At 45.3% G+C, this 21688-nt stretch overlaps 1 protein-coding gene across 3 annotated transcripts in view; it reads left to right on the top strand.

Moving 5' to 3' along the window:
- The first annotated feature begins 621 nt into the window (after nucleotides 1-621).
- SH3PXD2B (SH3 and PX domains 2B) overlaps nucleotides 622-21688 on the top strand; it is a 103134-nt gene continuing 82067 nt past the window's right edge. The window contains exons 1-2 of one of the 3 annotated variants that reach the window (XM_081900036.1): nucleotides 622-640; nucleotides 17012-17092. Coding sequence is in view for 2 of the 3 variants with exons in the window: in XM_081900034.1 (XP_081756160.1) it covers nucleotides 1875-1946; nucleotides 17012-17092 (153 nt within the window). In the remaining variant the exon portion in view is untranslated. Of the gene's footprint in view, nucleotides 641-1352; nucleotides 1947-17011; nucleotides 17093-21688 lie in introns of those variants that run through there. The other 2 variants (XM_081900034.1, XM_081900035.1) reach the window with 2 other exon arrangements.

Below are 21688 nucleotides of genomic sequence, written 5' to 3' on the forward strand. Positions count from 1 at the left end.
GGCTTTGAACACCTTCCCAGGCTGCCCATCCTCAGCAAAAGGCTGGGAGAGTACCTAGAGGCTGAGAGCCTTCTGTCACAAAGTGAAGCCATCAATAGGTACAGTATGCATTTACAGTTCATATCTTCAAGCAGGAAGTTTATCGCCTTCTCAGTCTTCACCAAAATCTTATCAGGCTCCTGGCTCATTACCTTCAGTTATTTGAGCACTTGTTGCCACAGCCTCACAGACCCCCCCCCCAACAACCTTGATGGCATAGCTGCTAGATTCACTGCAGCCTAAATTGCCTGCCAAGGTGCAGACAGACATGCCACCTCTCAAGCGGTTCAGCACAGCCAAGACTCAGCTAGACTGGTAAAGAAAAAGCGATTTATATGCGTTGTATGTGCGATATAACATTGTGCCACCAGATGGCGACGCGGAGCTCCGTTTTTTCTCTACCTGTTTTCCCCGTTTAAATTTATGCCGCTTTAAACTGAAACGCTTCTTTTGATGCGTCTAGATCCAGCGTTGGAACCAGTCGTTGTCCTCTTGTATTGCACAGCAGCTGAGGGTGCTGGCTTATGTTTCGGGGCCATGCTTTTTAATCTCCCAAGGCCTCACGCACCCTCTCCCTACAGATCCCAACACGATCCCCTAGGTGAGTGCACAATGGCGGGTGGGATTGCTGAATACACCCCTCAAGACTCACGCGCCCCCTTTATGGGGGCGGGACAAGCGTGTAAAGTTGAAGCGGGGGGGGGGACAGGAGAGGGGGCGAAGTTTTGCAAGGGGATATTTACTCCATAGGAGGGACTGAGGGAGAGTTGTGGAAAAGGAGCTCAAAGTGCTTTATGCAACGACGGCTCGAAAGGCAACCTTCGGCCTCCCTCGGAAACCAATTGCGCCGCCTCCTGTCGCGACAAGGAGCGTTTCAAAGTGTGGCAATTCCAGATTCAGACGAGGATTAATTGGTGCCTTTTCCTCTTCTGAGAAAAAGGCGACGCCTGCGTTTGACCTCGGCTGCTTTCGAGCTCTCTTCCTTCACAAAGAGAGAGAGAGAGAGGCGGGCGAGTTGGGGGGTCAAATGGAGGTTAAAATGGTCCTTGGGATTGTGTGGAAAAGACTCGCTCCTCATATTAATCTAGTCCCTCTATTTCCCCCTTGCTGTTCTTGGTTATGGGTGACGTGAAAGAAAGGCAAGGAGCGTGCGCGGGTTGGTTGTGTTACTGGCAGTGGGCAGGAGCGTGTGGATTTGCCGCCCAGCTCCAACTTCCCACCGGTCTTCCGGCCACAGCTGAAAAGTTGCGCCTCTGCCCCCCAAAGCACCCCCCCCCATTCTCAGCGGCACAAGCGAAAGGCATGGCGCGGAGAGGCGCTTCTGCGCGCTTGGCCTGAAAGCGCTGGCGAGCCGCACGGTGGTCGTGGCCCTTTAAGAAGCCCGGGGAGCGGGGTTGGATCAGAGAGCGCCATAACCACACCGCCTGCGCCTGAGTGGGATAGGCTGCTTTGGCAGGGATGGGCTGGGAGGAGCCCTCCTGCATCTGCAAACTCTGGCCAGGGAAAGAGCGAAGGGGGTAGAGCTGGGGGGGAGGAGGAGGAGGAAGAGGAAGCAGAAGCAAGAAAGGGGAAGGGGGGGACACAGGCAGGCGCCGAGGGTGCTGTGGGGCTCAGGCTCGCCTATCCCTTAGCAGCGCAATCTCTGCAACCGCTGCGTTTAAAAGTTTCTGCGCTTTGGGTCCAGGAGCGTTGGCTGCGCCGACCCTCCCGGAGGAGGGGTTTCTTTCGTCTTATCTTCCCCTCTACCCGTCTCCGAGATTTACACTCCTTCCCTGCCCCCTCCCGCTTTATTTTGTTACTTGCTTCTGGGGTTCGGGTTGCAGAGGACCAGCGCTATGCCCCGGAAGAGTATCTTGGAGGTGAAGGTGCTGGACGTGCAGAAGCGGCGAATTCCCAACAAACACTATGTGAGTGAGCGCGGCATGTGTGTTTGTGTGTAAGTGTAACCCGCGGTCGGGTGGGGAGAATTGCTGAGAGCGCCTTGAAACCCTCTAGCCCAGTGTTTCTCAACCTTGGGTCCCCAGATGTTGTGGGACTACAGCCGTTCATTTTCCTCACGTGCTGGGACAGATCTGCTGCCCTTGATACAGCTGCTTTGCTGGGATTTCGCACGGGCATCTCCCCCCTGCGTGTGTTTTTTTTTGGGGGGTGGGGTGGGGGGCGTTGGCTGCAGCTCCCTAGCTAGCAGAGAGGCGATGGGGTCGCCTCCCCGCAGCCGCTTCTGTGCGGTCTCTTCCATTCCCTCCTGGATCCACTGTGAGTGCATGTTGTAGCTGGAATAGTCTGTCTGTGCACACACACTGCAACTTCCTAGCAAGCCAGGCAGGAAGTTCTTGCCGCCTGGCTCTTTCTTTTCTTTCACCAGCGTTGACATTACAAAGGCAGGATTGTGCATGTTGACCAGCCCGTCACTTTAAATCTCTGGCCAGTGCTCTGGACGGGTCCCATCGTGGGATGGGCAAGCATAAGTCTCCCTTGGCGTTTGCTTTTAATGGTTTGCTTGGAAATTTAAACTGCTGGAGGGGATCTGGAGAGCAGCTGCTCTCCTGGCAGAGAAATCTACATGGGTTTCTTCTTTCTCAGAAAGGAAAGTAGTGGCTTTCCTGCCAGATTTGTGTTCAGCAGCCTAGAAGTGCATCTGTAGGGTGTGTGAGAAGTTTGCTCAGATTTCGATCTACCCCAGGCGAGAAGACCTCTGGTACTCCCTGCTTTTGTGCCCGCTATGCTTTAACAGGCATTGTAAGGCTGTGGGAACCTGGCTGCAATGTGTCAGAACTGTCAGATTCTGTTTGGAGTGTGTATCCCTTGGGGCTGGTGACTGGCAGCTTGGGTGCTGCAGCTTGTCATTTCCACTAAACTGGGGTATGCCTGCTGAATAGCAAACACCTCCCCTTCTTGCAGGGTCTGTTCTCCCACTTTTAATATCCTGCCTGTTCTGTGCTGAATCCTTAACACAAATATTCCGTGCATTATAGATTGCGAAGGAACACAGTCTCTACCCAAAGAGTTGACTGGCAACTCTGTTAAAGAATCTATGGCAATGTTTAATTCATTCACAACACACACACACATACACATAAACATATTAGGAGCCGGAGGGGTGAGACTGTGCAAATAGAGGCAGCAGAGATGGAAGGTTGTGCTTCACATATGGGAACCTGATTGTTTCTGAGAATAATGAAAAAGGGAGTTAAGTAGGAGGCAGCCAGGAGGATGCAGAGGAGAACAAGGAGTGAATGGTAGCATAGGATGAAACATGAGTAGAAAATGCAGGTCTTTTAATTCCATATCCTCTTATACTGTACAAATTGGTGCAGCAATCTTTAACTATACTTACCTCTAATGATGTAATGATCCCTCCCCTGCCATTTTGAGATAAAAAAACTATGATACTGTGATCGTTTTCATTTACTGTATTTATACTGTTCTCAGCAACAATTGTCACTAGTATATGCTTTGCTTTAGAATGTCATAACAATCTGACCTTTTATTTTATTGCATTTATATCCCACTTTTCTCCAAAGGAGCTTAAGGTGGTGTACAGGGTTCCCCATTTTAATCACCACAATGTAACTGTGAGTTAGGCTAGGCAGGCAGAGAGAGAGAGATGGACTTGGCAGAGGCCACTCAATCAGCTACTGAGAAAGAATTTGAACCTGGTCTCTGAGCTCCAACTTTGTTCTCTTCAGATGTTGTTTGACTCCCAACTCCCATTAGTGCTAGCCAGCACAGCCAGTAGTAGAGAGTGATGGGGATTTACAGTCCAAAAACTTTTGGAGGGCACCAGGTTGGGGAGGGCTGCTCTAACCACTGCATCACAGCGACAATCTGCCAAATTTTGATAGTGGAGAAGGCAACACAGGGAAGCGGGTGGGGAGAGGAAGATAAACAAAGGAAACAAGTAGTGGGGATGATCTACAGTACAATCCTATGCCAATAAACTCTATTGTGTCCAGTAGATTTTACTCCTTGTTAAATATGTTTAGGATTTCAGCCAAAATGCAGTTGCAGACATGTGCTTTAGAACTCTAGTTGGAGATGAGATTCTACTTACTTAAAAATATTGATGATTAAAGGTAAAGGTAAAGGTACCCCTGCCCGTTCGGGCCAGTCTTGCCAGACTCTTGGGTTGTGCGCTCATCTCACTCTAGAGGCCGGGAGCCAGCGCTGTCCGCAGACACTTCCGGGTCACGTGGCCAGCGTGACAAGCTGCATCTGGCGAGCCAGCGCAGCACATGGAACACCGTTTACCTTCCTGCTGGTAAGAGGTCCCTATTTATCTACTTGCACCCGGGGGTGCTTTCGAAGGTTGGCAGGCGCTGGGACGGAACGATGGGAGCGCACCCCGCCGCAGGGATTTGAACCGCCGACTATGCGATCGGCAAGTCCTAGGCACTGAGGTTTTACACACAGCGCCACCCGCGTCCCTATTGATGATTATTATTAATTAATTTTATTATTAATTAATTAATTAGATTTGTATACCACCCTTCCTCACAAGATCTCAAGGTGGTTCACAGGAAAAAAATATAAGGTATAAACACCAGGAAATAATTAAAACAAATACAACAAAGTAATACCCCCTTCCACAAACACATTTAAAAGCCTCTTCTACTAGATTGCTGCTGCTTTTTATAATGCTCTTTAAAATACCTTGCTTATAACATGACATTACCTTATGTATCTTATTAGTCTGGGGCAGAGTTAGGATAATTTCTTTTGTTTCTTAAAACTGAATGCTGCCTTTGCACCAAATGATGCTATAGTGCTGGCCACATTCATCCTTTGAAATACATTCCTGAGTTGACTGGAATAGGTTTTTTTAATCTTTGGAAGGATCTGCTAGTGACTACAGATAGAGACGCTCTTAGCTGTGTTCTAGTTCTGTCTGGGACATCATAGTATGGAGACAATGCATAATCAAAGGGGGGAAAGATGGTAGGCTCTTACACATAAGAGAAAAAGTGAGTCATTTGGGAAAAGATAATCCTTTAAATCAGAAGGAAAATCAACGAGAAATTGTTGCCTGTAATGAAGGATCGGCGAAGTGAATCAGTTTGGTATAGCTCTTCAGTTCAGATAGACATAAGATTTGATTATCATACCCCAGAAGTTTTCAACCTTTTTGAGTCCACGGCTCCCTTAACCAATTACATTCTTTCTGTGGCACCCCTGTGGGGCTCAGGAGCCCAGTTATGTCACCCCTTGCCTGCAGAGCTGACAGCCTCTCACCCTTTTTTTAACACCCTCCCTTGTGGAGTGTTCTCTCCCCTTTCCTTGGGAGTCCTCGGGGCAGCCGTCCCATGTCTCTGAGCTGGCTCCCCGCCCCAAAGAGAGGTGTCTCCCAGAGGCACCATTCACCTACGGAGCTTATAGCCAGGGCTGCTGCAACAAACAGCTGTGCAAGCCTTTGGGAGGTAGAGACAAGAGAGGGCATCATAGCAGGGAGGGAAGGAAAGAGGAGGCCAGTGTGGCCCACGGCACCCCTGATCATCATTCAAGGCACCCCAGGGTGCCACAGCACACTGGTTGAAAAACGCTGTCATACCCTAACGACCTGTTGTTGTTTAAATGAGGCAGTCCTGCTTTCTAGCTGACTGTAGGGTTGGGCAGTTGTTTGTATCTTGGTCAATTCAAATGCCATGGTTGCTACTGCAGAAACCAGCTCTGTAATTTGCACTCCCTCCTTCCTTTGAGTAGATTAATTCCTTGGTCCCCTTTCCCAGCTCTGAAAGTTTTGGAGGTGGAGGAGGAAAAGGAGCTTGTACCTAAACTCCCAGTAAGATGCAGTGTGAGGTCTGGAACTTGTGTTGCAATCCCCTATGGGAGTAAGCATCAGTGAACACAATGGGACTCCTGTGCGAAAATGCACCGGATTGTTCTTAAGGGGAAGGTCTTGACAACCAATCTTTGCTTGACTACCAAGGCCCAAACCAAATTTGTGGGTCTCCACTGAGTGCATTTGCTGTGTGTAACCTGCATACTTGAGATTGTGTGTTACGAAAAATCAGCTTGCACACAAACTGCCCTCTTGGATCAGACCAAAATATCTATCTAGTCAAGCATTTGGTTTCCATCTGCTCACCAGATGCCTCAGCGTGGTTAATTGTGATTTTGGATTTTAGAAGCAAATATTAAGATGGGAAATACACTTCATGCTAGCCAATGTGTGTTCTCAAACAGCACTTGCGATGGGAAAATTGGGGTGGGAATAGGAATTCTGCCCTGTCAATTTCTTCCTCACTTTTTTTTTAATTATAAAAAAAATCTTAATCAGTGTTGATTCCAATTGGGCAGCACTGCTGGGGGGGGCAATGTACTAAAAGTGTGTGTGTGTGTGTGTGTGTGTGTGTGGAGAGAGAGAGAGAGAGAGAGAGAGAGAGAGAGAGAGAGAGAGAGAACCATTTGCAGAGGAGAACTGATGAACACTGAAAGGGTTAAGCATATTTCTGTGCTGGTTCTCACCTGCAAATAACCCCCCCCCCAATTAGTATTACAAGGCAAATAAGGATAATAATGATATGGTAGCTTTAGAGCCTACAGTGGTGTCCCGCAAGACGAACGCCTCGCAAGACGAAAAACCCGCTAAACGAAAGGGTTTTCCGTTTTGGAGGTGCTTCGCAAAACAAATTTCCCTATGGGGTTGCTTCGCAAGACGAAAAAAATCTTGCATCCCCCGCGGGTTTTTCCGCTTTTTCCGCCCTTTTCTTAAGCCGCTTATCAGCTGTTCCGCTGATAAGCCGCTTAACAGCTGATCGCTGGAAGCCGCTTGACAGCTGTAGCGCTAATCCGCTAACCTGTCAATGGGCTTGCTTCGCAAGACGAAAAAACCGCTAGACGAAGAGAATCGCGGAACGAATTCTTTTCGTCTAGCGAGGCACCACTGTATATTTTATAGCATGTAGATCTGTCCAAAGATTTCTGCTGGCCATATATATCCAATGAGTTCCTTCAGACAAGTTCAGCTCTTTGGCTGCATACCTGGGACTGTTTGCACGGAGCAAGAATATATTGTGTGAACTTGGCCTGAGGCTCATTGTTATTTACACAGATCCTTTTTTCTGTCTTGCCCTTCCTCCAGTTATTTATGATGGAAAAAATACTGACTTCTCCCTTTTGGAGTAGCATGAAAATGGTTGGTGATGTCATAATTCCTCTTCAAATTACAGTACTGCTCTAAGTGAAGGATTAAAGGCTGCCTTCCCTCTTGGCAACTGTGAGCCTTCCTCTTCTTCCAGCAATGGAAAATATCCACCACAAATATGTTTGCTCTCATTTGATTCCTTAGATGATTCTTTAACAGTTAAAAGTTTTCAGCCCTTGAAAAGAGAATGAACTTATGATTCTGTAATTCAGCTCTGACAACCTTTGCAGGAATATATTGTGTTGTGGTTGATTTGAAATTGGCTGCTGCTGACCTTTACACACCAAGACTAGACCTTTGTTCTTTATCTTCTACCTGAGCTAGGAGTCTTTCACCCTATTTTTAAATGTTCACATATGCTTTCCACTCGTCCCAGTGGATGAAAATACAGGATGAGATTTCCTTTGGAATCCGTAGTTTTTCAGCTTGCCATGTATTTCCATCTTTTGAAGGGCAGGTGTGAAAATAAAGGGCAATTTTAGCAGTCTCCTTTTGTCTCTGGAATCCTATGGTGTTTTGTTTCTGAGACTTTGAAACCTTCACACCCACCCCACACACATTTAAATTGATGTGGTTATACCATCTACCTACAGATAGAAGACATCTCCAAACATATTCTTATCTAAGAGGCTTTGTCTGTGAATTAAGAGGTCACCTGCAATGAGATCTTCCTACTTTGGTACATGCACTGTTTATTCACTGGTGACATTCCAGTGATTCCAGAGCACAATTCCAGAGCACAATAATTAGAATTGTTCAGAGAGAGCTTGGAATGGGAAAGAATCTCAAGGCCATTCTCTCTCTCTCTCTCTCTCTCTCCCCCCCCCCCCTTGATCATGGACAGTTGTACATGCATACGGTGACCACATGGAGGATGATAGACCAGTTTGGACACACAGGCAGCCTGTAACCATCTCTGTGCCCAGTTGGACAATGTAGTTGCACTAACCTTTCGGCCATGAAGCTCACTGTGTGGCCATTGCCAGGCACACTGTCTCTCAGCCAAAACTACCACACTGGGGAGTTGCTTGGCTAAAAAGCGGAAGAAGGACAAACGTTGTAAGCTGCTGCCTTCAATTCGTTGGAGAAATAAACACATTTTAAAGAAAATCATGTCTCTTTTTCTGAAACCCTGTGAACTAGATTAACGTTGAAGTGAAAGAGAACAGTGTTTGCCCCTGAATCTGTACATAAGAACAAGACATATTCCCAAAGACAGTTAATTATATACACTCCAAACCTATTTTTACACAATAAGTGGAGAAGCTGAGTCATCTTGCTGTTGGCTACCTACAAGGCTCTTTCTGTGAGGTTGGAGCCAACCGTAAATAGGCCTGTTAGGCCTCCTCAACTACTTTGAGCACAGACCTGTCTTTCTCTTCCCTGAAGGCAGTTTCTTACTATTCATGAGTTTGGAAAACTCCCTACTTTCAGAGTGTCATAGTCTGACCTAGAAATGACCTGTGCATTCCCCCCACCCCGCCCCTAGACAGACAGACAATTGCACTTAACTTAATTCTATGGAAAGTTGTATTTTCAGCTGTGGGGCACTAATGGGGAGACTGGTTCTCTGAGAAAAGGCTGAGGAAAGTTTGGCCTTGAGTAACTTCTGCTACTCATTTATTGAGTGCTCGGAAGATCTGATGTTTGAGAATCTGCTTCTGTCCTCATTTATCTCTGTGGCGGCTGTAACAGAGTGCAGAGTTGCATGTAACTTTTGTTTCTTCCTCCTCCCCACATCCCCTCAGCTTTGGAGAAACCTGCTTCAAATGAGCTTGTTGCATCTAGTTAGTGGAGTTATGATATCAAATCTGTGTTTCATAATGAACTTAACCTTTTTCTCTCATCTCATGGTTGATGAATGGGTCAACACCTGTTTGGGCAATGGGTCAGCTTTGTGTTTAGGGATCTGAACTTTTGCCTTGGGTTGCCTAACAGTCTGCAGTGGCGTAGCGTGGGTTGTCAGCACCCGGGGCAAGGCAATTAATTTGCGCCCCCTAACCCGTGGATTTGCGCCCCCTAACCCTAACCCCCAGATGTTGCGCCCAGTCCGGCCGGCCCCCCCTGCACCCCCCACGCTACGCCACTGACAGTCTGAAGACAGATATTGATTGAGTCTGGGAGGAGTGTAAGTGTGGAGGAGGAAGGCAAAAGTGAACTATTTAGTACAGGTGTGGGAAACCTTTGGTCCTCTAGATGTTGCCAAATGACAACTCTTATAATCCCTGGCCATTGGCCGTGCTTGCCAGCGCTGATGGCAGTTGTAGTTTAGAAACATCTGGAGAACCAAAGGTTCCTCACTCCTGAATTAGTACCATGGCTCCAACAGATCTAGATTAATCCCTGGATTTCTCAGTGGCAACCTCAAAAAGAGGACTATTGCACTTGTTTGCAGTGTGCATGCAACTGCTGAGACTTGAAGGGAAAGGGTGTGTACAAGGCCTGTTATCCTATGTCTGTGCCCTTAATCCTCTCAAACACAGTAAATAAAGCACAAGACACTTTCTTCTTTACAAAAATATCAGTAAGCTGGTTCCTTTTCTATAGGAACCCTTACATGGGGCCAGGGTTCAGGAATACAGTTAAAATAAGTATAGATACCACAACATACTGCTCCACAATTTACAAAATGGAGGTGCTAATCTGGCTCTGAATTTAGAGATGAGCTAGAAGCCAGTGCGAAGTGACATATGTTGGTGTGGTTGAACTAGAAGATTGGCAATGCTAGACTTCCAGTGTTATTGGGAATTGTTAAGAACATTTTTCTCTTCTACAGCTGACAAAGGGTTACATCTTTTTGTAGCTGTTAACAGTTTTTCTTCTAATAATGCTAGCAAGTAGATGAATGCATTGGAAATAAGCTCTTGATGGATGTCTTAGTAATGGAGTTTGCTAGTGAGGCCAGACCAGTAATGAATGATGGATGAGAAAAGTAAGTGATTGAAATCTTTATTTTTAAAATATGAGGACAGATAAAGCACTCCTTTTGTAAGATTATGCATGCACTGCTCCAAGCTGCAGCTTTTTAGTTGGGGGCAGTGACTGGTCAGCACAACATTGCTGATTCTATTACATTGAAATAGATTGGTATTTCCTGCAACGTACAACCAAACCACTGCACTCTATGAATTACAAGTGGCTGGACTTGTGTGTTAGCACTCATCTGAAGGCATATTGGCCCATGAATTGGTGCATGTGCAGAAATTGCTTACATGATATCCTCTTTTGTTTAGGTCAATGACTGTAAGGTGAGTTGAAGACACCCCCCAATAGGTGCTTTGTAATGTTGACTTTGGGTGATTTAGGCAGTTGTTCAATGCTGAGGCATGCCAGGCATCGGATTATCATTTGGTAGTATAGGAAGGTATGAGATGTGGCCTGGTGCCTTATCTAACAATACTGGCATTGTGTAAACTTACATCTGGTCCTGAAACATGCCGCAAAGCTGCTACCGTGAAAATTCAGAAATGAGAGTACAGATGGAGCATTACTCTTCTGGCTTTCCTATCTCTAAATAGGCAGAAAATGGAGGGGTTGTCTTCCAAATGAAACATGGGATCCCTGATCCATGATTTCCATGGCTTGCCCTGCATTTATTTATCCCCCAGTCACTGATAAAGTCAAATTTTATTTTCTAAACCCACTTGTGCACACTTAAAATGTACTTGTTTTGCAGGATGTGGTTGCCAATAAACTGAAAGTATTTGAAGAAGAAAACAATACCCCCTCAATGTAAACTTTGGTTAGACTCTAGTCCTGTTGGACTCCTGTGGTGTGTCTTCCTCCTACCGCCTGGTTTGTCTCAAGACCACCAGCTCTGCTCTTGCTAGAAGGTTCTGGCACTTGGTTCCCCTGTTGATAATGCTAAGTGATGCCACATCTGATGAACTTGGTAAATTCCCCCTGACTTCTGGTGCAAGTTCATATTGAAAGAATCAGGTGGCTTCAAGAGTGGAGATGGGGGTTGTGACTCGCTGGGTTTTGTTTCTCCCTATTCAGTTGCTTTGAGGGTCCCCCCCCCTCTCTGACAGCACTGTTACAGTTGGACAGATACCATTTGCATTTCTCTAGCAGCTTGTCACTCTTGGCAGTTTTCCTTTTGGCTATTTTTTTTCCAGTCCCGTTTCCTTCAATATGTGGTTGCTACAGCTAGTGAAGGGACATGGAAGATTGGGAGGGAATTGTATTATATAGATGAGATCATACAAGGAGGTATCTGTGAGGAACAATATTCTTTTGAGCCAGGACTTGTCACCCAGAAGAATATTTTCCTTCTCCATATGCAGCAAGGTTTTAATTAGTCAGGGGTTAAGCTTGACGATACAAAGACTTCTTAAAACCCAAGTTGGTTAAATGCCCATCATGTTTTAAATGTTTGTAATATAACGCACAGGCATATTTTATATATAAAACCACAAATTAAACACATAATTAGCAAGAGACAGCACCTCCCATCTATGTTGGAGATCAATCCTAGTAACATTTTATGTTGTTGAAAGTGATCCCCCCCCTTGAAATATACATGGAGAATGTACCACATTTTAATTTTCATATTATTCACATAAGGCACCAGTGTAAGAGCAGTGCCTCCAAGTGCCAGACAGATTCTTATGGGAGCAGTTTCTGAGGTAATGTGGTCCCAAGCCATTTAGGGCACAGGTGGGTAGAGTTCAGATTTTTTTTTTTTTTAGGGACGCGGGTGGCACTGTGGGTAAAACCTCAGTGCCTAGGACTTGCTGATCGTATGGTCGGTGGTTCGAATCCCCGCAGCGGGGTGAACTCCCGTCGTTCAGTCCCAGCTCCTGCCCACCTAGCAGTTCAAAAGCACTCTTAAGTGCAAGTAGATAAATAGGTACCGCTTTATAGCGGGAAGGTAAACGGCGTTTATAGCGGGAAGGTAAACGGCGTTTCCATGTGCTGTGCTGGTGCTGGCTCACCAGCTGCAGCTTCGTCACGCTGGCCACGTGACCCGGAAGTGTCTTCGGACAGCGCTGGCTCCCAGCCTCTTAAGCGAGATGAGCACGCAACCCTAGAGTCGGACACGACTGGCCCGTACGGACAGGGGTACCTTTACCTTTACCTTACTTTGCTTTTTACTAGGTTCAAGAGATAAAGAATGATGAGCCCAGGACTTTCTTTTGAAGACTAAAACTTCCATGCACAAAATCCAGCCGTGTTTATTTCCTCTCCAATTTTTTCAGCATCATAATTGGTGGTGGTAAATTATTTTGTTCTTAGCATTGGTCAACATTTGGGAGTCAGAAACATTTGTCCATAGTGTATGAAATAAATTATTATTACTACACCAACCCAAGCTCTATATAAAACCGTTTAAGAATAGATGGTGACTGTGATCTGAAGGGCTACTTCAGATGTGTCTCCCAGGGATCACCTGTACCCAGTAAAATGCATTTGTTTAATCCATGCCTTATTGCTCCCCTCCATTTAAAGAAGCCAACTGCCATGCAGCATGGGACAGGATACTGCCCCTAAGGAAATGGGGCCCTGAAGCTCCCTTAGGCCTGTAGAACTTGTTGCCCAGTTCTTTGGATCACAGGTCAATATTTGGTACAGCTCAGACTTAAGTTGTCCATTTGAAGAAAACTTTATGGAGTACCTTTGTTCTATTTTGACCTTTTGCTATGGTCACTTCCTCAGCATTTTCCCATCCATATAAATGGGTGTGGGTAGAAAGGAGAATGTTTTGTGACGAGAATACTCATCTCTATAGTGGATACTTGACCCAAAAAGCGGGGGGGGGGGGAATAGTTTTTACCAAATTTCCAATTCTTACTGATAAATTAGCCAGTTGATTTTTCCTTCTGCCTAGAAGTCATAGCTGGTATGGTGATCTGAAGTTAGGACATTGGGTTTTCAACAGGGGAGCCTTCCTTTAGATGTAAGAAGAGCCCGGCTGGATCAGACAAAGGCCTGTCTAGTTCAGCCTTCTATTTCCACAGAAACCAATGAAATGCTTATGGGAAGCCCATAAGCAGGACATGAGTATGGTGAAATTTGTGGTGTGAAGTATGTGTGTTCCTGTCGTGCATTGGATTCTGCTTTCAGCAGGTGGCTAGTTACCTCATTCAGCTCCAGTGTCCCACTATGCATATGAAATTATCAAAATGGTGAGTGTGTGGGCCAATCCACGATTTCAGTGTGCATGAGTCATACTGATCATGGAATGATTAGTTAAAAGGTTGCTGGGAAAGTTCCCCTTCTTTCTTAACGTCTTCCTGGGATGTGCAAATCAGGCACACAGTCCCCTTCTGCAGTATGATCAAGCATGCAGAGGCAATCTCTGGCTAATAAAGTGTTCCATTTCCTCTAGAGGACTCCCAAGATGCACTTGGTTCACCAAAAGGGCTTGCCGCAAAGCAGCCAGCATGACATCATTTAGGTCTTTGGCCCCCAGAAGTTCTGGCTCGCTAAGCATTCTATAGCATTTCAGTAATGGATCACTTTTGGCAGCCTGCCTAGAGAGAGAGAGAGGGAGAGAGCCTTCTACTGGGGCTGGAAAAGCCTGTATATCTTTGTTGCTTTCCCTTCTTTATGCTGCCTGTATTTCAAGCCTATTCTCATGAGACTTTAATCAGATTTGTGGAAACTACTTACAGGGGACTGATTTTATTTAAAGCTCAGAGTAGTTAAACAAAACCTGGGAAAGTAAGAGATTGCAATACAATACTGGAGGGTGGGGGAGAGAAAAGTGTGTGTGTGAGAGGGAAATACACATCCATCTTACAAAAGCGATAATTTTGACTTCCTATTTGGGGTTTTCGAAATGGTATCTTTGCTAGGGTTGTAAAGGATTGGGGCTAAGCTGGACCAGTTCTTCAGGGGTGCTCTTTTCCTTCAAATGGGAATTGATGCATCCCTAGTCTCTTTATATACGTGTGTGTGTGTGTGTGTGTGTGTGTGTGTGTTGCGCACACAGAGACATGGAATTCAGCAATATACAGCATGGAGCATCTGATACCTGTTGCTAAGGGGAGCTTTGTATGTGATTTTGGCCATTGAAGGCAAAGAATGGAGAGCAGGAGAAGAAAAAGTTATAGAGAGGGACTTGATTACAACAGGACTAATGTTAAATGTGTAGGTGCAACAGAGAAAGGAGTGGAGGAGATGGGGGTAGCCTGGGAAATAGAATGGATGCTCTCCAGAAACAGAAGGTTGTGTGTACATTGGGGCAGGGGGAGATGTTTCAGGGATTTGTGGAGAAGGTAGCAAAAGTGGTTGAGCTGTTCTTGTAACTGTACTGGAATACCAGCCATAGAGAAGTATGTAATCAAGTGCAGTTTATAGGTCCCACTTCCAAGCAGATGGTGGTCCTTCTGCACATGGGAGTCACTCCAGAATTGTTATTGCAGCTTCAGGGGGAGGAGAGCAAAAGGAAAGAATGAAATATGCTGGAGGCTCCCAGTAGAGGTTCCATTTTTGTGACCCTGTCTGAGGTGGGAGTGACCTGCATAGGTAAGCTCAACCAGTAACAAAAGCTTTGAGACGGAATAAAGTTAACATTTAATATGTATTTTCACAAAATATACAGAGAAGCTTTATCAGAGAGAAACATAGTGGTATATGCTTCTGTTGGTCAGAATGCTGGTTAATAGTCCAGGATGAACTGTTGATGTTTCTTTGTTGCCATGGAGGCTAATAATTAGGAGATGGCTTCCTGATCATCAGGAACTTCCCTGTGACCATCAGGGCTTGGAGAGGGTGATTTCTTGTTAACTGAAGGGAGTGGATGACAGCTGTGTGTGTGTTTGGAGAGGAGGAGAAGCTGCTGTTTGTGGTTTGGAAGAGGTGGAGAGAGGAAAGTTTCTGGCAGGAGCTAGCAGAAAGTGGGGATAGCTTTGAGGATGGGTTGTCCATGTTTCTCTTTAGACCAGGGCTGGGGAACCTGTGGCCCTAAAGATTAGACTACAGTTCAAATCAGTCCTAGCCAACATGGCCAATGATTAGGGCTTATGGGAGTTTTAGTGCAATAGCATCTGGAGGGTTTGAGGCCGCCCATTACTGTCTTATGAATCTGTATTGCTGAGGCCCTTGCTTACTCTCAACTTATATTCTGCTTCTCTATATAAAATAAGGTGCCTTTTATAGTGTTTGTTTTAAGGCGCTCTCATGCCTGGGAAACCAAGCCTTGTGGCACTGGAACTTTTTATTTCTCAGGGATGTGAATTCATGGTACTGTGGGGAAAACTTTGTTGCCCCAAGTCAGTCCACCCCTAAATAGCTAGCAAGGCTGAGTAAAGTGGTTTCAGATTCTTAGACACAACAAATATTGGATGCAACATGCTCTTTTTCCCAAGAGGTGAGCAAACAGAGGAATGCAGTGACAGCAGCAGAACCCCAGGAGAAGATATGGCTGTTGTTTGGCATGGCCAACAGCCAAGACTAACAGCCTGCGATCTCTAAATATTTACCAGTTTTCCCAGGGCAGTAAATTCTGCAAGTGGGTGGGAATTAGCTAACTCTGAAGAACATTCACAGGGAGCGTATTCCTGATGCTTTTAATCCCTGTCCGCTCTGTGCCACCATTGCACTTGGGCCTTTGGGATTGTAGTGTTGGTGATAAATTTACTTAAGTCTGTGTGCAGGGGCCGGAAGCCAAATTTAGATGATAATGAAGCAAGGTGTGCTCTTGTCCCTTTCCAAAGACTCAAATTTGTGGCTACAGACAATGTATATGAAAGATATTACAAACTGCTAGTCATAGATATCGATGAAAGCAACTACTTAGAAATGGGAATGATTAAGCTATATAGAAATGTGTTAAACAGGCAAACAAACAGTTGTGAAACAACGTCAGATACATTAATTTTGCCTGCGTGAGGGTTCTTCATTGTGGGGCTTCATTTACCTTGAGCATCCATTAGAAAGCTCAAACCAAAATGTTTCCCAGCAGCACAACCCTGAAGGTTCCAGGGGAGCGTGGATGAAGCGTTCGCCCCACCACACCCTATAGCAGTGATTGTACATTACTCCCTGCAGTTGCTGCTGAGCACCAATTTTTTAAAAACTCAGTCCACAGTGAAGCCAGGAAGTGTTCCCCTAGCTGTTACAGATGTTATCACATAGCTGGCTCTTATTTGTTCTGTTGCATCATTATGCAGTCAAACTGGAAGCCCTGTTCACACAATTGTGCGCCAACTGTGCATTGACTGTAAAGTGGGGCTGTGCCTTTTAGCTGTGTCCCTGAGAGCACATCTGTTTTCCTGGAACAAAATTGCATTGTGTGCGGTTGCCTGGAAAGAAACAAGAAAGCTGCAAGGTTCTGCTTGCTTTTAGAGGGGCTCCATGCAGCTGGGACACCTGCACAGCTGGGTGGCCTGATTGTGCAGAGCAGCTTCATGCGTGAAGCAGCTCATGCATTGAGTTTTCACTTACAGACTATTGTAGACAACGCATGGTTGTTTTAGGAAGCAGGGTTAAAAGTGTGGTCCTGGTCCTCAGTTAAAACACAGCAGCTCTACATATGAGGAATGCGTGAATGACAGTTAATGCTTTCTGACCTCACTTGGGCTTCTTATGGGTTAATTTTGAAAATCACAGTTATGAGGATTACAGATAAATCTTTAAAAAGGGCAAGAAAGGTGAGTAAAAAGGGCTTTCATTAAAACGGACCCTTTCAATACAAAAAAAGTTTGCATATAAATGATGCAAAGAAACCACCCCCAGCTACTGCCCTTTCTGAATAGCTGCCCAGACAATGATCATCTTCTAAGGATTAATTAAAGTATCTCTTTAATGGACTATGGAAGCATCGTAACAGCATTTTGATGTGATCCGAGTTCCCTAAAGTGTCTTTCTTCTTCCCCACAGGTATACATTATTAAAGTCACCTGGTCCAATGGCGCGACTGAAGCAATTTACCGACGGTACAGCAAGTTCTTTGACCTGCAGGTAAGATTATAGCTGTGTTTTTGCCGTATTCTGGGGTTCCTGATCTGGAGGGCTATAATCTATTATCTGACCTGTGTTTGGGATGGTGCAGAGTATTTTGGTCAGGTGACAGTTTTACACTTTTACACGACAGCTGCCTTGAATGGATTGTGAAGTCCTGCGGCTGGTTCGTCTCCTATGGTTTTGCATGCTTATTGGAAGTGCCAGCATTAATGTTGATCCGTGTCACACCTTTCCTTCTTTCTGAGAACCACCCTCTTGGTTCCAGACATTCTGGGGCAGGATAGTATCATAGAATTGTAGAGTTGACTCCAAGGGTCATCAAGTCCAACCCGCTGCAATTCAGGAATTTCAGTTAAAGCATCCATTATGGCTATTCAACCTCTGCTGAAAAACCTACAAGGAAAGAGAGTCTACAACCTCCCGAGTACAGTGGTACTTTGGGTTACATACGCTTCAGGTTACATACTCTTCAGGTTACAGACTCTGCTAACCCTGAAATAGTGTTTCAGGTTAAGGTAACTTTGTTTCAGGATGAGAACAGAAATTGTGCTCGGTGTGGCAAGAGGCCCCATTAGCTAAAGTGGTGCTTCAGGTTAAGAACAGCTTCAGGTTAAGTACGGACCTCCGGAACGAATTAAGTACTTAACCCGAGGTACCACTGTACAGAAGAGGGCGAGCTTGGGGGTTGAGGGGCGTGTTCCCAAATGCAAGGAGGCTGCCAGTTAACTAAAGTTAAGATCTTCCTCTTCAGAAATGCTTTTTAAAGACATGGTTTGATGTTCACTGCAGATATTTGACTTCAAAGTTTTACTGGAACCGGGTTATGTTTTATTGCTCCTGTTTCCTTTTTGTGTGTTTGAGTTTTATTTTTGACTGCTGCCTTTATTGGAGGTTTTACTTGGTATTATGGATTGATTTTAATGTTGCCAGCTGCTTTGAAAGTCAGTTTGGCCAAAAAGGAGATTAGAGGTGTAGGAAATAAATGAGAGAAGCAGCAGCAAAGAAGCTACTTCACAACTTTGCCAGAGTTGCTCTGGGTCTTCCATGCTCAGCATGTGAATGTGGCCTTTAAAACTGCAACTGCTTCGTTGTGGAGGAGAACTTGCTTTCTCTGAAGCTTCATATAAACCCTAAGTTAAGCCCAAGTGCTTCTCGACTTGAGTTACATGGGTTGGGTATAAGATTCACGTGCAAGGTCACAACTGATGCATTTTGGCCTGCTCTTAAGGAAACCTAGATGTAGTCTGGATTCCCTCAGTCTTTCCTTCATGCGTTCCATGGGCCTTCTGTGTCCAGTGGAGTCACTTGTGTCTAACAGTTAAGACAGGGATGGAGCTGTGTTTGATAAACAAAGAAGGTGGCTAGTAGACTTTGTCCCACTTGTCATGCAAGTAACACAAACCATTTGCTGTGAAGGTGTGGTGGATCTGTACAGTTGGGCAAAGGCTCACTTGTTTATTTTATCAGGAATTATCTTATTTTAATCCCTTGCGTGTTAGATTTTGACCTGAAAGTTCGCCCCATTTGTCTTCAAGCTCCGGTTTAAATCACATTTCTAAAAGTTGCAAGATGCTCATGTCTTCATAATGTATATGTGAATTTTGCACCTTTGTCTTTTTCCTACATGCCTTGAAGTAGCTTTCAGTAAAAAAAAAAAGGGGGGGAGCCAGTTGTTTGGAAAGTGTTAGTTTTCATACCCACTACTGCTTCAGATGTTGCTTTGCTGCCTTGAATGATTGTAGAATGAGGAATTAATTTTTTCCAAAATTGTGTTGAATTGGTGATGCTTTATTTCTGGTGCTTCAGAGTTTGGAAATTAGCTTAATAGTGTCTAAATGTCTAGCATGCTGAATTAGGGTGTTTGTTACTACCAAATGTTTCAGGCCGTAGTCTGATGTGGTTACTTGGAACATGCGGAGTGTGTGTTTGGGGCCATCTTTTTAAGTGACATTTCATTTAGCTCCTGCTCATTGTGAATGGAATCCGTTTCTGGTAAACTGGTGGTCACAAAGTTTTTGTGAGTCTGGTGGGTTTAGTATCCAGTGGTTAGGATTCCTATTTTGATACAAGCCCCTTCATTCAGCTCCTTTCTCCAGTTTCTCCGTGAACAATGACCTTAATGAATTATTTTGCCAGTAATGCACACCATGGAATGTAGAAAGAGAATTAATTCATTGCACAGCATTATTGGCAGCATAATGCATTGCAGGTTTCTGGAAAGAGAATACATTATATTACAGAGTTTTCTTGTTTTTCTGCAGCACAAATATGATACCCAGTTCCAATTTTAATGCATAACTTTCTCTCTTGCTCCTACTTTTGCCCAGTGGTTTTGTTATTATCATATGTAGTAAGTTAATTTTCGAGGAGGGTGGTTCGGATGCTGCTAAGGGTAGACAAAACCACAATGGAGGGTAGGGCTGGCCGATATCAGCATTGTGGTATATCACCAGCCCAACAGTCTGGCGATATACCACAATGTTGAAAAACCAAGCTGCATTGGCCTCAGCCTGCAAGGCACCAGGTGAAATTGCCACAGGTCTCACCGCGGGAGCTGAGGCGGTTTCACCCCAGTGCCTAGCAGGCTGGGACAACACAGCTTGTTTGTATGGCTCAGCTGGGGCATGGGAGGGCTCCCGATCCTTAGCTGAGCCATTCCCGGTGTTCCCCCTGCTTGCGTGGGAGCCAGTGCCAGGCTGGAGGATCCTTTAACTGCTCAGCTGAGGGAAATGGCAACCGCTGAGCAGTTTAAAGATGCAGAGGGAGGAACAAGCTGTATTGGTGCCTCGCCGATGCAGCTTTTTTGTCCCTCTGTGCAGTATGAGGGCAGAGTGGGATGGTGGCTTCACTTAGCGATATATCGCTTGTGAAACCGCCACTGCTCCTGAGTCGCTCTGCTAGTAACGCTTGCTGGGGGAAGTCACTAGCAGAGGGACTCAGGAGCTGTGGTGATTTCACCAGTGATATACCTCTGAGTGAAGCCAACATCGCGGTCTGCTCCTCATACTGGTCCTGGACGATCTATTGATATATCGCCTAGGCCTCATGGAAGGTCTGATTTGATCTGAAAGTTGGTGGCAAAAGCCATACAGAATATTCCTATCTAGTTCTGGACATCAGATGAAGAGTGTGTTTTCCAAAGGGAGATGAGCCAAGGGCACTAGCTGTGCTTTATGAGCAAGAACACAAACTCGGCTGTATAGACGAGAGGAAAATTCAGAAAGTGAGCACCTGTTACAATTGCTTCCGTAGCCTCATGATCTGAATCTTGGCATTATAGCAAGTTCCAAACCTAGGGACTGGTTTCTTGATCAAGTGCCTTGCAACAACTTTTTTTTTCACCTGGAGTCTGCAAAGGTGGTTTACAAAATTGATGTAATACTACTGTTCAGAGGCTAAAAATCTATTGAATGACTCAAGATCCTTTGAGACTGGGTGAAGGAGAGAAGGTGTACTTGCAAGATCTCAGCTTGGGAAGGTTCTTCATCAGACATTTATTTTTGTTTACCTATATAATAGAACAAAGGGACGCAGGTGGTGCTGTGGGTAAAGGCCTCAGTGCCTAGGACTTGCCGATCAAAAGGTTGGCGGTTCGAATCCCCGCGGTGGGGTGCGCTCCCGTTGCTTGGTCCCAGCGCCTGCCAACCTAGCAGTTCGAAAGCACCCCCGGGTGCAAGTAGATAAATAAGGACCGCTTACTGGCGGGAAGGTAAACGGCGTTTCCGTGCGCTGCGCTGGCTCTCCAGATGCAGCTTTGTCATGCTGGCCATGTGACCCGGAAGTGTCTCCGGACAGCACTGGCCCCCAGCCTCTTATGTGAGATGGGTGCACAACCCTAGAGTCGGACACGACTGGCCCGTACGGGCAGGGGTACCTTTTATATAATAGAACAGATAAGTGCTGCAATTGTTATCGGTGGTTTCTTCATTATGTTTGCTGTACTGTAATATGAATGGACCACCAGCAATTACATCACAGAGAGCACTTTCAGATCACTTAAACACAATTAAGTTTCAAAGGACTTGACTCATGGGCATTAGAGAGGTATAGTGGCTAGTGTGTTAGACTAGGCGTCAGGAGACCACGTTCAAATCCTCAATTATCATGTTACAGGTAGGTTACATGTTGGTCTGCCGTAGTCAAAACAAAACAAAAAAAATTCCTTCCAGTAGCATCTTAGAGACCAACTAAGTTTGTTATTGGTATGAGCTTTCGTGTGCATACACACTTCTTCAGATACACTGAAACAGAAGTCACCAGACCCTTATATATATTGAGAGGGTGGGGAGGGGTATTACTCAGAAGGGTGATGGGAATGGGTGATTGGCTGATAGGTGTGGTAAACTTGTTGACGACTGTGAAGGACTGCAATTGTCTTACAGGAAAAAGCAAGGGGTGAGATGGCTAAAAATAGCTTTATCATGTATAATGAGATAAGAATCCAATGTCTCTATTCAGACCAGGTCTCTCCATGGTTTTAAGTTTGGTAGTAAGTTGCAATTCAGCAACTTCTCTTTCCAGTCAATTTCTGAACTTCTTTCGTAATAAAACAGCTACTTTGATATCTTGTATAGAAAGTCCTGGGAGACTGAA

The sequence above is a fragment of the Podarcis melisellensis genome, assembly GCF_964234715.1.
Source record: "Podarcis melisellensis genome assembly, chromosome: 2".
In the NCBI taxonomy this organism is placed as follows: Eukaryota; Metazoa; Chordata; class Lepidosauria; order Squamata; family Lacertidae; genus Podarcis; species Podarcis melisellensis.